General features: G+C 40.7%; 1 protein-coding gene across 10 annotated transcripts in view; it reads right to left on the reverse strand.

The window, feature by feature from the left end:
- The window catches only part of BIRC6 (baculoviral IAP repeat containing 6), a 238,151-nt gene that overhangs the window by 25,993 nt on the left and 193,221 nt on the right, over positions 1-18,937 (reverse strand). For all 10 annotated transcript variants that reach the window (XR_010750445.1, XM_066378557.1, XM_066378563.1 and 7 more), the window contains exon 66: positions 17,801-18,011. Coding sequence is in view for 9 of the 10 variants with exons in the window: in XM_066378557.1 (XP_066234654.1) it covers positions 17,801-18,011 (211 nt within the window). In the remaining variant the exon portion in view is untranslated. The remainder of the gene's footprint in view (positions 1-17,800; positions 18,012-18,937) is intronic.

The raw sequence follows: 18,937 nt of genomic DNA on the forward strand, positions 1-18,937 counted from the left end.
TGAGCAAGAAAAACATCAAATAGGAAAAGCTGACTTACTACTTATTTAAGGGATTAAATCACTACCTGCTCATGTACTAGACAGACCACAGAACACATTGAGATTTTAGGTGTACTGTAGTAATCCAGTAATTATTATTTAGGCACAACTCAAAGGTTATGGACACCTAATGAAACATGCTGCTTTTGCTTTATTTATTTATTTATTTATTTATTTATTTATTTTGGAAACATGCTGCTTTTTAATATCATAGTGTTAACTCAAAAATTCTTCAGGGGAGTAAAAAAGATGAGTAAACAGAAATATCAGAAAAACTCTGTAGAATGTGCATTTTGTATATACTTTTATAATTATAAGAAAATTTTAATGGAAAATAACTTTACTTCTTTGTCAACATAAAATCTGTATCTATATCTATACCTAATCTCTATCCAAAATATCCAAAATCAGTTCAGAAACAAGCCCACACCCTCTATTTCTAATTATTCATTAATGCACAAATCAAACTGTTCTTTGGAAATTAAGTTCAATTTAGTGGGTAAGATCTGAGTTCTTACCATAGCTTTGCCACTAATCATCAGAATCTGGAGCAGTTTACGGCCATAACACCCTGAACGCGCCCGATCTCGTCTGATCTCGGAAGCTAAGCAGGGTCGGGCCTGGTTAGTACTTGGATGGGAGAATCTGGAGCAATTCCCAGGGTCGGGCCTGGTTAGTACTTGGATGGGAGAATCTGGAGCAATTCCCAATGTTTGTGGACCCTGACCCTGTTTTTTCTCACTTATAAAAAGAGAGATCTCAACTCCCTGAACTCTTTCTACTCTACCACTACTGGTGTGAACTACTGAACTCTTAAAAGAGAGTCCTTCATAGCTGAAAAACCTTTGGATAATACAGGACAGGTTACTTATTATGAGGTGCCCAAAAAGATTGTTATCAACTAAATCTTACTTAACATAAGTGTGTTTCTTGAAACATAAAGCTCATATATAATGTAATTTGATAAGAAATACTAATTTTATATTAATATACTGAGGTAGAAGTACTCAGTCAATTTATAATTTTTTTAGTTTTTTGTGTGTTAATCATTTAAATAATAAACTATATTTTGTCATTTGAGCAAAGTGTTTTCCAGGAACCAGCTAATAAGGTACAAGTCTAACCATGAAATAAGCATTAAACCTAAATGATCAATGAACTACTTGGGTAATAGGGCACAATGTATGTATATAAAACAGGAGTGGCTGGACTAAGGTTAAAATGGCTGGACTCTCGGCCCTGGCCAGTTGGCTGGAGCAGAGATGGCCCAGGCGCTGGGGATGGCTCCTTGGCCTCTGCCCCAGGTGCTGGAGTGGCTCTGGTCTCGACAGAGCGACCCCCCGGAGGGGCAGAGCGTGGTCCCCTGGTGGGTGTGCCGGGTGGATCCCGGTCGGGCACATGCGGGAGTCTGTCTGACTGTCTCTCCGCATTTCCAGCTTCAGAAAAAAAACAAAAACAAAAACAAACAAACAAAAAAACAGGCCCAGGCCGGTTAACTCAGTGGTAGAGCGTTGGCCTGGCGTGCAGAAGTCCCAGGTTCGATTCCGGCCAGGGCACACAGGAGAGGCGCCCATCTGCTTCTCCACCCCTCCCCCTCTCCTTCCTCTCTGTCTCTCTCTTCCCCTCCCGCAGCCGAGGCTCCATTGGAGCAGAGATGGCCCGGGCGCTGGGGATGGCTCCTTGGCCTCTGCCCCAGGCGCTGGAGTGGCTCTGGTCGGGACAGAGCGACGCCCAGGAGGGGCAGAGCATCGCTCCCTGGTGGGCAGAGCGTCGCCCCTGGTGGGCGTGCCGGGTGGATCCCGGTCGGGCGCATGCGGGAGTCTGTCTGTCTCTCCCCGCTTCAGAAAAATACAAAAAAAAAAAAAAATGGCTGGACTCTCCATTCAATAATGAGCATCACAGGCATTAGGAAACTGGGGAACCAAATCCCATATTTATTACCTATTAGTAGCGTTTAAACGTTAAACTCTAACCAATTATTTTATTATCTAATAGAAACAAATATTTTCTTGTCTACATACAGCAGAAAAAAACTGATAATATGTCTAAGAACTTTTTATTTTTAAGACTATTTATTCATTTTAGAGAGGAGAGAGAGAGAGAGAGAGAGGAAGAGAGAGAAAGAGAGAGAGAGAGAAGGGAGGAGCAGGAAGCATCAACTCCCATATGTGCCTTGACCAGGCAAGCCCAGGGTTTTGAACCAGCGACCTCCGTGTTCCAGGTCAATGCTTTATCCACTGCACCACCACAGGTCAGGCTAAGAACTTTTTAAAAACCATATATCCTATACAAGTTACAGTTATATTACCTCCTTGTATTGTTACTATATGCTACTATATTATATATTCATTAAAACTGTATGCTATTATATATTCATCCACAATTTATATTTTTTATTATTATTTTTTATTTTTTTGTATTTTTCTGAAGCTGGAAACGGGGAGAGACAGTCAGACTCCCGCATGCGCCCCACCGGGATCCACCCGGCACGCCCACCAGGGGCGACGCTCTGCCCCTCCGGGGCGTCGCTCTGCCGCGACCAGAGCCACTCTAGCGCCTGGGGCAGAGGCCAAGGAGCCATCCCCAGTGCCCCGGCCATCTTTGCTCCAATGGAGCCTTGGCTGCGGGAGGGGAAGAGACAGAGAGGAAGGAGGGGGGGTGGAGAAGCAAATGTGCGCTTCTCCTATGTGCCCTGGCCGAGAATCGAACCCGGGTCCCCCGCACGCCAGGCTGACGCTCTACCGCTGAGCCAACCGGCCAGGGCCTCATCCACAATTTAAAACAGTCACTTATTCTCTAAAAACAGAGGCTAGAACATAATATACTAATCAAAATTATTTCAAACTGGCAGGACAAAAGAAATGCAATAAATACTTTTGTCTTTTATCTGCCTAAGTCATCAATCTGAGTTATAAAATTTCATTTTCACCAGATTTTGTGATATAAAATTAAGTGGTAGTGACCATGGACTTGTGTATCAATTAACATCTAATCATTGAGTATTTTTGGCTTGTGTGTAAACACTGCTCACACCTTATACACCTCCTACTGTTGATATCATGCCTGCTCATTCTTGCATGTACTCCCTCTCTTTCTATCTCTTTCTTTAGCCCCAGGAAACTGCTACTTCTTAAGCTTGTAAGCCTAAGAATTAAAAGTATTAAACACACACACACCAAAAAAAAACCCCCCCCACACACAAAAGTATTAAACACAAAAGTCACTAAATTCTGAAAAAACCAAACAAAAATGCCAGAAATTAAGACTTTGGGGATAAAATAAAGGAGAAACTGGTAAATTTTTTCTGCGTTTGGCAAGAAAGAAAAGGGTTAATACTGCCACACAGAGAGCATCTGAAAAATGGAATATTTATGGTAATCAAAGTTTTCAAACACTGGCCAAGGGAGTGAATTCCACTGAGAGTACAAGCTCTTAGTGGGTGAATATTAAACTTTTTGTTTGTTGTAATTGAATGGCTAGTATGAAAGTAGATAAGCTAAATAAAGAAGAGGTTTTTATTATTTTGGAATTCCTTTCATTTTTATATTGAAGTGATTACAATAATGGCTTTTGGCTAATTCTCTGAAATGAAGTAAACAAACCACTTAATATTACTGAGGCAAACAAAAGTTAAATAGAACCAATATTTATGGTTTAATCAACCATTTTACTCATCTTTGTTCTAATTGTTATAAAAAATTTCAACTGACAAAAAAAAAGGACACAATTTCCTGATGATAGCAATCTAAAATGCTCCAAATCATTTCAGGTTTTAAATGATAGATGACGATAGAAAATGGCCTAACTAGAATATTACATTATATTCTACCTTACACATAAGTAGGGTGTGCTTGCAAATTCCATAAGACTAATATACAAACTATGTATGGTGTCAGGTGGGTACTGGAAATGGGGGGGACCAACATGTCACACATCTTTTAAAGATTCTTCCCCAAATCCCAATACTTATCTGTCTCAGACCAAAGTTGGAAAATATTAAATATAAAATTATTTTGAAGCAATACAATTTTGCCTAGCCTTCTGTGCTTCTGTAGGATTATCTTTCATTTATATTAATTGAAATGCTAATTATCAGCCAACAGCAATATAAGTTTGTCTATGTTAACTGTCAGACTTAATTAACTCTATGCAGTTATTACTAATTGTGAACCTTGAACCTTGAACCTTGAACCTTGAAAGGATATAGTATTGAGATGTGAGTGGAGCGCAGAACACATTCCTAGCAGCTGTGGCTGATGTAATGCTGTGAGAATACTCCAGCTCCCAGAACCCGCCTGGGCATACCCAGGAAGGGAGCTCGCCCACTATAAGTGACTCAGCGCCAACCATGCAGCTCCCTGGTCTTTTCAGCCACTGGCTTTGAGAAACATGCTGTAACACCCTATAGGCTGAACCTGTGTATATAAGCTAGCTTACTTCCTGAATAAAGTGGATCTGTGTCACTGAACCTGGTCCCCGGAGTCGGGTCTTTGCGTCTCCGTCGTCCTAACCCCTGGCGGGACTTGTCCACAAAGAGATGTGCTGAGGCCTGACCAGGCGGTGGTGCAGTGGATAGTGTTGAACTGGGATGCGGAGGACCCACGTTCGAGACCCCGAGGTAGCCAGCTTGAGCGCGGGCGCATCTGGTTTGAGCAAAGCTCACCAGCTTGGATCCAAGGTCGCTGGCTCGAGCAAGGGGTTACTTGGTCTGCTGAAGGCCCACGGTCAAGGCACATGAGAAAGCAATCAGTGAACAATTGAAGTGTCGCAACGAAAAACTGATGATTGATGCTTCTCATCTCTCTCCGTTCCTGTCTGTCTGTCCCTATCTATCCCTCTCTCTGACTCTCTGTCTCTGTTAAAAAAAAAAGAGAGAGATGTGCTGGGTAGTAAAAACTATAGAATCATGAATAAAAGAATATTAAAATATTATCATCTTTAGGAAGTTCTTAATGCAATTTGTATTGTAAATATTTATCAACTGTCTAAGGTACTGTCAACTTCTAAAAATCATGAAATCACAGTAGATCACTCCTAGCTGCCACCTTGCTATGTCAACAGGTGAATTTACCAGATAAACCAGGAAAGACAAACATAATAAACTAGAAGTATGTTTATTCCTTGAGTAATGCTCTGGCTTACACTAACTACCAACCCTACCACCGTACTGCAATTATCAGTCACCAAACTAACCCTCATCCATAAGAGATAAGCATTTTTTCCCCCTTAAGTGAGAAATGGGGAGGCAGAGACAGACTACTCCATGCACCCTGACTGGGATCCACTTGGCAAGCCCCCTACCAGGTGATGCTCTGCTCATCCAGGGTTGTTGGTCTGTTGCTTAGCAAACAAGCTAATTTAGCGCCTGAGGCAAGGCCATTGAGACATCTTCAGTACTCAAGGCCAACTTGCTCCAACCAGCCATGACTGCGGAAGGGAGGGGAGAGAAAACGAAGAGGAGGAGGGGTGGAGAAGCCATAGTTGTTTCTCCTGTGTGACCTGACTGGGAATCGAACCCAGGACGTCCACTCATTGGGCCAACGCTTTACCACTGAGCCAACTGGCCAGGACTGAGATAATCATTTCATATGAAGGTATAATTATAATTGAGAGAAATCAGAAATGCCCTACAGTGCATTACTTCAAACGTTAAAATTCAGAAGCTACTTTTCAGATATATGTATATGCATTGATATATGCACGCATATATCAATATAACTATATTTCACATATTATTATATACATTAGCAAAAACTCAGCAGTAATAGCAGAACTAGTGGGCATAAAAAGTATTTCCATGGTGTTGTGCCACTGTGCAAACTCAAGTTCTTCCTCTAAACAGTCATTCTTACTAAAGCCTTTGGATGTCTAGAAATTTGGTAATATGGTTACAATATTGATTCTACCTCAACTACTCCCCAGCAGTATCTAAAAGGGAGTATGGTGTGGAAGGCAACCCAACTAACATCTCTTGTGTACTCCTTCACTCAAGAATTACTTGAGTTACCCTTTATTAGACACAGGAGTTCCACTGAAAGGTTAAAGGATCGTCGACCTGGAAATGCTGAGGTCGCCGGTTCAAAACCCTGGGCTTGCCTGGTCAAGGCACATATGGGAGTTGATGCTTCCAGCTTCTCCCCCCTTCTCTCTCTCTGTCTCTCCTCTCTCTCTCTGTCTCTCCTTCTCCTCTCTAAAATGAATAAATAAAAAAATAAAATAAAATAAAGTTGGTTTATTTAAAAAAAAAAAGGTTAAAGGATCATTTTCTTCTTTATATAAATCAGAGGTCGCCTGACCTGTGGTGGCGCAGTGGATAAAGCGTCAACCTGGAATGCTGAGGTCACCGGTTCAAAACCCTGGGATTACCTGGTCAAGGCACATAGGGGAGTTGATGCTTCCTGCTCCTCCCCTCTTCTCTCTCTCTCTCTTTCCTCCTTCTCTCTTCTCTAAAATGAATAAATAAAGTCTTAAAAAAAAGAAAAAAAAATATCAGGGGTCCCCAAACTTTTTACACAGGGGGCCAGTTCACTGTCCCTCAGACCACTGGAGGGCCGGACTATAAAAAAAACTATGGGCCCTGGCCGGTTGGCTCAGTGGTAGAGCGTCGGCCTAGCGTGCGGAGGACCCGGGTTCGATTCCCGGCCAGGGCACACAGGAGAAGCGCCCATTTGCTTCTCCACCCCTCCGCCGCGCTTTCCTCTCTGTCTCTCTCTTCCCCTCCCGCAGCCAAGGCTCCATTGGAGCAAAGATGGCCCGGGCGCTGGGGATGGCTCTGTGGCCTCTGCCTCAGGCGCTAGAGTGGCTCTGGTCGCAACATGGCGACGCCCAGGATGGGCAGAGCATCGCCCCCTGGTGGGCAGAGCGTCGCCCCCTGGTGGGCGTGCCGGGTGGATCCCGGTCGGGCGCATGCGGGAGTCTGTCTGACTGTCTCTCCCCGTTTCCAGCTTGAGAAAAATGAAGAAAAAAAAAAACAAAAAAAAAACTATGAACAAATCCCTATGCACACTGCACATATCTTATTTTGAAGTAAAAAAAAACAAAATGGGAACAAATACAATATTTAAAATAAAGACCAATTAAATTTAAATCAACAAACTGACCAGTATTTCAATGGGAACTATGCTCCTCTTACTGACCACCAATGAAAGAGGTGCCCCTTCCGGAAGTGCGGCAGGGCCGGATAAATGGCCTCAGGGGGCCACAGTTTGGGGACCCCTGATATAAATAATAATAACCCACTTTTAGGAAAGTATTCTGAAGTAAGAGGTCCATCTTAAAGAAAAAGGGCAAAATCCTGAAACAGCAGGACAAATCTAGTTAGAAGGTGCTTGAGCTGGACAGAGGGGCAAAAGAGGGACTGGGGACCTTAGTGAGCAGGGAAGTGGCAAACAAAAAGGAAGAGAAACATGTTAAGTTAAAACACAGCTATTTTTTTACAAAACTTTTAGGGTAATGATGAGACCTATAATACCACTCTATATTGTAGCAACATGTAAACACAAAACTAGGCTAGTTTGGCTGTCTCCTAACTAGCTTCTCCCAATGAAGTACATACTCAAGAGGAGGAGGAGAGAGTATGATAGTTAATAGATGTCTTCTCATTTCACCTTTTTCTATTTTGTTTGTATCTGTAAAACACATCTACTGTTAGAGGACTTGAAGTATATTCTATTAAACGGTGTTTCCCAAAGTTTAACAAGAATTTCAGTGGTAATTCAATAGCTATTAGATAACTGAATTGAATAGTGAGAAAGCTAGTCCCTTTCCAATGAAAAGAAAGGTCTCGCTATGCCTTTGGCAATTCTTTAGCATTTGCTAAATCTTTTTTTTTTTTTAGATTTTTATGTATTCATTTTTAGAGAGAGGGGAGAGAGAGAGAAGGGGGGAGGAGCAAGAAGCATCAACTCCCATATGTTCCTTGACTGGGCAAGCCCCAGGTTCTGAACTGGTGACCTCAGCGTTCCAGGTCGACACTTTATCCACTGTGCCACCACAGGTCAGGCTAAATCATCCTTTTAAAAACAGAAAACAGGGCCCTGGCCGGTTGGCTCAGCGGTAGAGCAGAGTGTCGGCCTGGCATGCAGGAGTCCCGGGTTTGATCCCTGGCCAGGCACACAGGAGAAGCGCCCATCTGCTTCTCCACCCCTCCCCCTCTCCTTCCTCTCTGTCTCTCTTTTCCCCTCCCACAGCCAAGGCTCCATTGGAGCAAAGTTGGCCCAGGTGCTGAGGATGGCTCTGTGGCCTCTGCCTCAGGTGCTAGAGTGGCTCTGGTTGCAACAGAGCAACACCCCAGATGGGCAGAGCATCGCCCCCTGGTGGGTGTGCCGGGTGGATCCTGGTCAGGCGCATGCAGGAGTCTGTCTGACTGCCTCCCTGTTTCTGGCTTCGGAAAAATACAAAAAATAAAAATAAAATAAAAACAGAAAGCGGGTAGAGTCAGAGACTACGTTTATTACAGTTAATTTACTTTTATATCTATTTATGGCAAATGATAGTGGTTCTTCTGATATGGCAGTAGTAGTCTGAAGTTCTTCCTAATTTAAATAAGTTTTTATTTTTAAATGTCAGTTGAACTAAAAAAGATTCTAACAATAACATAGGAGGTGTAAGCTGAAAGTCCTTCCTCGTAAATGCTGAGGTTCTCACCCTGACAAGGAATTTCTACCCAGAAAAATTTCCTTACATTTTCAATCATGAAACCTGTTTGGCTTATTTAATCAGATTTATGAAATCCCATTATTACATGAGCACTCTTTTTAGATTTAGATGAATTCTCAATTAAAATAGATGAAAGTTTCCAGAAAAAATTTTATCTAAAACCTACTTTTCACATCTAAACTTTAGCTGGACAATAGCTTTATGAGAACAGTAGAGGAATATCTGAACATGTGTGTAGTCTCACCCTGGCAACCCTGAACTTGAGAATAAAGTCCCTGCTAATAAGTCTGAGCCTCTGGTAAGCCAACATGATGATCAGTTTTTCTACCATGTTTTTATAATATGATAGTAAAATGACCTAGTAGGATCAGTTTTGGAAAATTTGTGCCTGGGATTACAGACATCAGATTCTTAGGTAAACAAAGGAAAGTGTGCTCCAAGAACCATTTACGTGACAGCATTTGCACTCTGTTGGAGATTGCTAGAGATAAACCAGCAGTTGCCAGAATTAACACATAGGCAGTAAAAGGCAGTTAATAAGTGGTTTAAAGCCTAAGTTACATGTTTGTTTTTTTTTAATTTATTTTTTTTATTTTTCTGAAGCTGGAAATGGGGCGAGACAGTCAGACAGACTCCCGCATGCGCCCGACCGGGATCCACCCGGCAGGCCCACCAGGGGCGATGCTCTGCCCACCAGGGGCGTCGCTCTGCCAGGACCAGAGCCACTCTAGCGCCTGGGGCAGAGGCCAAGGAGCCATCCCCAGCGCCCGGGCCATCTTTGCTCCAATGGAGCCTCGGCTGCGGGAGGGGAAGAGAGAGACAGAGAGGAAGGAGAGGGGAGGGGTGGAGAAGCAGATGGGCGCTTCTCCTATGTGCCCTGGCCGGGAATCGAACCCGGGTCCCCCACACGCCAGGCCGACGCTCTACCGCTGAGCCAACCGGCCAGGGCCCATGTTTGCTTTTTTAAGTCAAACACCTGAAACATAGAATTTATTTCTACCTAGGAACTAACTTTCTATTTAAGTTCATAATACAAGAGCAAGAACGATAAATGACCTCAAATCCTCAGTCTCCAGAAATGGCAGGATGGGGAAAGGATATAGCGCTCTAGTGCTGAGGTGGAAAGGGTGAAATTCTCTTCATGGCAGTTTAGCCTTGTTCAAACTCCCATCCCCAACCACTCAGCTACACTTCAAGACAATCTTTTTTATAAGGCAAATCTGATCAATCTCTGCTGGTAACACTGAAGAGGAAGTTATCTGCAATGCACCCTAGTTCAGGCATGACCAACATACGACCCGCGTAATGAGTTTATGTGGCCCATGATAAAATTTTTAATATTCTCTGCTACTTTAAAATCTCAGCTACTCAGAAGTGGAAGCGTCTTTGATTATTGGAAATCGAGATATTCAAGAAGACAGTGATACGCAGAAAAGAATTCTGCGTGTGACTAATCTAGGGTTAACTTTCAATAATTGGTTGAATGGATTCGCGATACTTCATTTTTTTTTAAATTTCCATTATAAAGATTTACAACTTTTGTACTCGTCTGTACTCAATATGAACTGTTTGGCGTTTAGCACGATGTGAAACCCACATTCCTTTAGGCGGAGTTTGCCAGTGCGCACCCAAGGTCAAATAATTCGTTATTTTTGTGGTCAAGTGTGCTGAAGCAAGTGGCTCTGTAGCACAGACAATAGCTGCAGTTGATAACTAAAAACGTGTCCAGGCTGTTTGTAAAACAAAATAATTGTTTTATTTGTGATATAACCCCTTCAAGCTCATTCTATTAATTAAATATTGTTTTGATTGACTGCGATACAGTTTGGATATTTATACAGTATGTAATTATATTTTTATTAAAATATTATATAGTAAAGTTTTTTTCACTCATATTTATTCATAAACAAATCACATAATAAAATTTTGTTTACTTAATCGAATCGTTTTTGTATTTAACATTTTTTAATTTTAATATTTTGTCCGGCTTGTGAAAAAAGTTCTTTCTAATCTGGCCTGGGGGCAAAAACTGTTGGCCACGCCTGCCCTAGTTTATCTTCTAGCCCCTCCTTTCCTCTACAGCAGGGGTCCCCAAACTACAGCCGGCCCCGCGGGGCCCCCTGAGGCCATTTATCTGGCCCCCACCGAACTTCCAGAAAGGGCACCTCTTTCATTGGTGGTCAGTGAGAGGAGCATAGTTCCCATTGAAATACTGGTCAGTTTGTTGATTTAAATTTACTTGTTCTTTATTTTAAATATTGTATTTGTTCCCATTTTGTTTTTTTACTTTAAAATAAGATATGTGCAGTGTGCATAGGGATTTGTTCATAGCTTTTTTTTATAGTCCGGCCCTCCAACGGTCTGAGGGATAGTGAACTGGCCCCCCCTGTGTAAAAAGTTTGGGAACCCCTGCTCTACAGCTTTATCTCTTACCCCTGTCTCCCTCACACTATACCCAGGCACACCAAACTTGTTCAGGTTTCCCAGAATATGTGATGCTTTCTTTTACTATTAATATGATTCATGATTCTCACAGCCTAGTAATCCAGACCCCTGTTCCTCTTCATTTAAATAGATGTTTAGGCCTCCAAATCTGGGTAGGTTCTCCAGTAATGTCTTTTACTTCTAATAAACCACAAAATGTTACCAAAATTGTCTCACTATTTCTACTTATCAGTCCCTAAGAAAAAGAACGATTTTTTAAAAAATGAATTCTTGCACTTTTCTGGGTGACACTGGTGAACATAATTATAGAAGTTACAGGTGCCCACTTCTATAACACATAGGATGCAATTTTCTTGTTATGCTCAAATGGGCACTCAGTAAGTATCTGTTAAATAAACAATCAGTCAAGCTCTTGTGACCAGGCTAGACCTTACCTATCTAAACATGATCACAAATTTCTAACGTACAGATTCACTCAAAAGCAAGGTGCCTGCACTGCCTTTTCATCTTCCTAATGGCAGCTTCTGTTTCTTCTTACTGAAGGTCTCAGGCTTGGGCAGTCAGATCATCCTCCATTCTTTGGACTTAAGACAATGGCCTCAAGCTAGGATAACCTCAGTTAGCTTTTCAAACTAGCCAAAGTAAACGTCCTCTTTGTACTTGGGCAAAATAATTTAATTCTTTCCTCCACAAAATGAAAACAAAAACTGTGACTATAACATACACAGAAGAAATACTTTCAATGAAAATCATTATATGTAATAACCATAATCATTACCTAGAGCTCTTCAGAGTACATAACATATCTGTTTCCTTTAAAATGACCAAAGAGTTAAATATATTAAAACTTTATTTGAAAATTAAAAGTTGTATGCCTTTTGTGTATGCTTGGTTTAAAAAAAAAGTAATGAACCTGACCAGGCGGTGCATTGCAGTGGATACAGCGTCAGACTAGGATGTGGAGGAACCAGGTTTGAGACCCCAAGGTTGCTGGCTTGAGCGCTCATCTGGCTTGAGCAAAAAGCTCACCAGCTTGGACCCAACGTCGCTGGCTCGAGCAAGGGGTTACTCGGTCTGCTGAAGGCCCGCGGTCAAGGCACATATGAGAAAGCAATCAGTGAACAACTAAGGTGTTGCAATGAAAAAGTGATGATTGATGCTTCTCATCACTCTCCGTTCCTGTCTGTCTGTCCCTACTATACCTCTCTCTGACTCTGTCCTTGTAAAAAAAAAATAATAATAATGAATGAGAAGTTAACAAAAGGAAACAACGTAAGACATTAAGGTGTATAAACATAACTAGTAAACTTGTACTGCTCTGTCTTACTTAAAACTTTTTAAATAAAATGAAAATTTTTTTAAAAAATCCAGCCCTGGCCTAGCTCCTCAATGGATAAAGATAAAGCATCATCCTAGAGCACCAGGGTTGTGGGTTTGATCCCCAGTCAGGGCCCATATGAGAAGCAACCAATGAACGCACAACTAAATGGAACAACTAAGTAGAACAATTAATGCTTCTCTCTCTCATCGATGGAAAAAAAAATTTTTTTAATCCTTATACTAAATAGATGTATTTTATTCACCCTTACAGTTCTTACTAAGAGTGCAAAGACAAAAATGTAAAGCTGTTCTAAGCTGTGGTACACCTACACAATTTTTTAAACCATAACTACTAACCCCAATAAAACACTAAAGCATATCCTATAAGGCAGTGGTCCCCAACCTTTTTTAGGCCACGGACTGGTTTAATGTCAGAAAATATTTTCACGGACCTGCCTTTAGGATGGGACAGATAAATGTATCACGTGAACGAGACAAGCGTCAAGAGTGAGTCTTAGACGGATGTAACAGAGGGAATCTGGTCATTTTTTAAAAATAAAACATTGTTCAGACTTAAATATAAATAAAACAGAAATAATGTAAGTTATTTATTCTTTCTCTGTGGACTGGTACCAAATGGCCCACGAACGGTACTGGTCCGCGGCCCGGGGATTGAGGACCACTGCTATAAGGAATATATAAATAGGAAACAATGCCTTGACCAATCTCTAATCAGAGTATGCTGGAGGTTTTAAGAACTACAGTTGGAAATGGGGCCAGTGGATGGGGGGAGGAGAAAGCTTTGTACTTTGAATTAGTGTTAAAATTGAACTTAGGTCAATTTCTGTGGGTATAAACTCTGTAGGGCATTGGACTATACTGTTCATTTTATTTCAGTTCTATTATAATAAAAATATGAAAAAAAGTATTTTAAATCTTAACAGGATGGGAGAGAACAAATTTTACCCTTTCTCTGTGAGGTGGAAAATGCATTCTCAATGTGCCAAACCTTAAAAGGAAAGAAGAAATGTTGTATCATGTATGCCTTTGCTGGTTTCTTTTCCTAACAGAGGCTGCATAATTTAAGAGATACCATGAAGGATCTTGACAAAGAGGCATATTCTAATACAAAATCACTAGTTGTGACTTTTTTATCATCCGTAAAATAAAGCTATTATTAGAAGTAAGTACTGCCCAGGATCACTGTAAAGATAAAATAACAAATGAGCTCTGTGAACAGTCATTATGATCTTTACATTATGATCTTTATAAAATTAAAAAGTTTGAAGCATCATTTCTTTCTTGTTGAAGAAGAAAAGGAATGTAGAGTAATTTTTTTCTAGGTAACCAAGTAGAAAAATAAAGAGATCTAGTTAAATAAAATTCAGTTATCCTCTATTTATAATTAAATTTTTACAGTAATTAATATTTATATAAAAGTCAAGTTTAATTTTTAAAAATCATTCCATTATGTACATTAAATATATTATAACATACATTAATAATGTAACAAAAAGTACGTTAAAGAAAAGCAACAAAACAGGCACTCTACATGCAAAAATTCTATTCATCGCAACACATTTTCTGTGATTACCTTAGAACTCAGTACATTAGAACTAGATTTCTGTAGCATCAAATAGAAATTATGGCATAATGAAATTCACAGTATAAAGAATAGTTATTGTTATTTTAATGGTCTTATTTTGACATTTGTAACCTTGCAAATTTGTGATATTTTTAATCAAAGAGAGAATTATAACAGTCCAAATCTTTATATAATTTTTCATCTAAGAAATAAATTACTCCTGGGGGAAAACACACAAGGTATCATAAATTTTCAATTTTTAGTTATAAACTACTATAATACATCTCAAACATGGCAAAATTTCCTCTTAAAACACATAAGGGCAATTTCAAAGCTCTATATATTTTATATGAATTGCTTTGTTAAACAAGAGTAAGGAATACATATGGCCAGGGCAGTAAATGAATGCTCAGTTAGACATTCCTAAATGTGATAATAACTATTAGAAAATCATGTCTGCCTGACCAGGCGGTGGCGCAGTGGATAGAGTGTTGGACTGGGATGCAGAAGGACCCAGGTTTGAGGCACTGAGGTCGCCAGCTTGAGTGCAGGCGCATCTGATTTGAGCAAAGCTCACCAGCTTGGACCCAAGGTCGCTGGCTCGAGCAAGGGTTACTCAGTCTGCTGAAGGCCCGCGGTCAAGGCACATATGAGAAAGCAATCAATGAACAACTAAGGTGTCGCAACAAAAAACTATGATTGATGCTTCTCATCTCTCTCTGTTCTTGTCTGTCTGTCCTTGTCTATCCCTCTCTCTCTCTGTCTCTGTAAAAAAAAAAAAAAAAAAAAGAAAAAAAAGAAAACCACACTTTTATATAATTATGCTGGCTGCCTAGGTTACCAGTTAGAAATATTTTTGCCACAATAGATGATGGAATTAAACATATTATTATCCTCTTCTCTACAAAAGAAATAATTCTCATCTGATCAAAGAAAATATACCTTTATATTTTCCTTCCCAGGAAATAGTATAAACTTATAGCTTTTCATATCTCTACCAATTGGTTCTTTTTTAATCTCTTCTCTACCTTATGATTTCTTATGCCTGGCAGTGAGCCCCTAATTTTTTTTTTTTACAATGTTTTTTTAAAGATTTATTCATTTTACAGAGGGGGGAGAGAGAGAGAGAGAGAGAGAGAGAGAGAGAGAGAGGAGAGAGAGGGGGGAGAAGCAGGAAGTATCTACTCCCATATGTGCCTTGACCAGGCAAGCCCAGGGTTTTGAACCAGGGACCTCAGTGTTCCAGGTTGACGCTTTACCCACTGTGCCACCATAGGACAGGCAAGCCTCTACTTTTTAAAGTGATAATGAGAGTAACATAAACTAACAGAGTCAGGATCATCTGAGAAGTTGATTTCTCCCTGAAAGTGAAGACTGACAAAAAGTATTCCTCCAGTGACCATTTCTCTGCCACTATTTGAAGTATATACCGTTATACTTAAATTTTAGGTTCTTTAAAAATAAGTGAGACTAAGTAGAACAAATATACTACAATGATGGTAAAGAACATTAATTGACTCAGAAGACCACTGTAAAATAAGCTTCCACTGGCAATATAAATGTCTTAAAAATCAGAATTAGGCCATCTTTTTTTTTTTTAAAGATTTTACTGATTTTTGGAGAGAGGGAGAAGAGGGGAGGAGGGAGATGGAGAGTGAGAAAGAGGGGGGAGAAGCAGGAAGCATTAACTCATAGCAGTTGCTTCCTGTATGTGCCCTGACCTGGCAAGCCCAGAGATTTGAACCAGAGACCTCAGCGTTCCGGATCGACGCTTTATCCAGTGTACCACCACAGGTCAGGCTTTTTTGTTTTTTAAAATTTAAGTGAGAGGAAGGTAGATAGAGAGACAGACTCCTGCATGTGCCCCAACCAGGATCCACCCAGCGACCCCTGCCAGGTGCTGATGCTCTACCCGTCTGAGGCCTTGTTAGCAATTGAGCTATTTATAGCACCTGAGGCAGAGGCTCCACAGAGCCACCTTCATCACCCAGGGTCAATGCACTAGAACAAATCAAGCCATAGCTGTGGAAGGAGAGAGAGAGAGAAAGAGAGAGAGAGAGAAAATGGGGAGAAGCATAAGGTCACTTCTCCTGTGTTCTCTGACTGGGAATTAAACCTGAGACATCCACATGTCCAGCCGACACTCTAACATTAAGCCAATCCAGCCAGGGCCAGAATTAGGCCATCTTTAAATAAAACTAAGAACAACTGAATACATTCTTCTAAGAGAAGAGGTTTACTAGGTTATTTTAAAAGAATGTATGATAATAGAACTCATCATCTGAAGCTAGTGTGGTATAAACTTAAAACTGATTCATTTAAAAATTCAATTTTCCATAAAAATAATACTTTACTGTAATTCCAAGAAATACTGAATCCTCTCACTTCTAAAAAAGTTTCTAGAGTGAATTATAACACATGTATTAAAATGAAATAGAAGTAATTCATAATCCAATAAGTTTACTTCTGTGAATCTACTTGCAGAGATTTCTACAATCCTCATTAAAATGCCTGAGGTTGTGAGAAATTAAAAATAGGCCCTGGCCAGTTGGCTCAGCGGTAGAGCGTCGGCCTGGCGTACGGGGGACCCGGGTTCGATTCCCGGCCAGGGCACATAGGAGAAGCGCCCATTTCCTTCTCCACCCCCCCCCTCCTTTTTCTCTGTCTCTCTCTTCCCCTCCTACAGCCAAGGCTCCATTGGAGCAAAGATGGCCCGGGCGCTGGGGATGGCTCCTTGGCCTCTGCCCCAGGCACTAGAGTGGCTCTGGTCGCAGCAGAGCGACGCCCCGGAGGGGCAGAGCATCGCCCCCTGGTGGGCAGAGCATCGCTCCTGGTGGGCGTGCCGGGTGGATCCCGGTCGGGCGCATGCGGGAGTCTGTCTGACTGTCTCTCCCGTTTCCAGCTTCAGAAAAATACACACACACACACACACAAAAAAAGAAATTAGAAATAAACCGTGTCCAATAATAGATTGTTGTGCAAAACACAGCATCTATAACTAGAAGTATTAAGAACAAGGTTAGGCCCTGGCCAGTTGGCTCAGCGGTAGAGCATCAGCCTGGCGTGTGGATGTCCTAGGTTCAATTCCCAGTCAGGGCACACAACAGAAGTGCCCATCTGCTTCTCCACCCTTCCCCTTCTCCTTCCTCTCTCTCTCTCTCTTCCCCTCCCACAGCCAAGGCCCCATTGGAGCAAATGTTGGCCCCGGCACTGAGGATGGCTCCTCGGCCTCCACTTCAGGTGCTAAAATGGCTCCGGCCACAATGGAGCAATGCCCTAGGTGGGCAGAGTATCGCCCCCTGGTGGGCATGCTGGGTGGTTCCCGGTCGGGTGCATGCGGGAGTCTGTCTGACTGCCTCCCTACTTCTAACTTTGGGAAAATACAAAAAAAAAAAAAAAAAGAAAGAAAGAAAAGAAAAACAATGTCAGCAATTTGTATTTATTGATACTGAAAGGCATCTTTGACTTCAATATTGAGTAAAACAAGCATCTACCTATATAATAGGTATAATGTGCCAGTCAGTTTTTAAGAAAAACTCCATACCATAACATCACACAAAGAGATGTTAGATAAGTCAACGTAAGTAAACAACTCTGAGTATAGGATTGGGTGAATACTTTTCTTTCCAGTTTCATATATTATGTGGGTGTAATTGTGTTTAATTAGCATATATGTCATTTATAAAACCCTCAAAGCTATATAAAAATAGACTGTTAGGGACAAGGGCAAGAGAAATGAATTAAGTATAGTACCTTAAACGATTGGTGTAGGTATCAACACAAGTCTTCATTTTGGCCAATAATGTACCAACAGAAGCTTGACACTCTGATTGTTCTTCTTCTTCTTCCCCATTCTCTGTAGAAAGGGGCAGCAACAGAGGCACCATGGATGTACAAGAAGCAATGGCTCGGAGCAATTCCAGCAGAGCGCGATAGAGTGGCACATGTCTCGCCATGTCGAGAACTGTAAGGAAAAGGGAAATACATAAAATGAGAACACGTGCAATCTAACAGTAAGCCCACGGCAATATAGCTTCTAATTAAATCTTAGGTCAATTGGTTAGTTGGTAAATGAATTAACACAGGTTATATATAAAGCACAGATGTACAAATATAACAGGCACTTATAAGAAATAAAGCATAGAGTTGGGGAAAGAGCAAGAATTAAGTAACTATTAGCTAGAATACACATAAAAATGATTAAGTAGCTCAGATAGTACATTATAGCAATAAATGCATCTATTAGTATGAAGTAAAAATGTATTTTAAAAACTGAAATGAAGCCACTGTATCTCAGCTACAACAGTAAAAAATACATAAAGATAAAATAGGTAAAAACCAACTCAAATATTATTTATTTTTATGGCTGGGAAACCATGTAGGGATATTTACAAGGAAAACATGAATTTCTGTACATTTTACATACATAAATAACATCTCAAACTGACTATTCTGATAAATAGTAAAACATTCCTGGTAAGAGTATCATCTCTTTGACCATTTCTCTTTTTCTGCACTCCATCTGGTATATGTATATCTAATCCTATTTCTCTATTGTTGACATTTCTGTATGTGCATTATGCTTTAGAAAAGTCATTGTTATCTTCACTGTGTGTATGAGAAACTAAGGTTTATATGCTGTATAGCAAGCAGCTAAGTAAAAGACAGCAAGACCAGCATTGACAGCTAGGAATAGCTAACTCTAAAGTTTTTTCATTAATATCATGATGCTTCCTGAGTTGTCAATATGGTGACCACATATGACTATTTGATTTTAATTAAAATGTAAAAAAACAAAATTAAAAGTTTTGTTACTTGATTTTCCTTGCCACATTTCAAGTAATCAACAGCCACGTGAGTCTGTACTGGACAGCACAAATGCAGGAAGTG

Source organism: Saccopteryx leptura, chromosome 3, assembly GCF_036850995.1.
Source record: "Saccopteryx leptura isolate mSacLep1 chromosome 3, mSacLep1_pri_phased_curated, whole genome shotgun sequence".
Taxonomy (NCBI): Eukaryota; Metazoa; Chordata; class Mammalia; order Chiroptera; family Emballonuridae; genus Saccopteryx; species Saccopteryx leptura.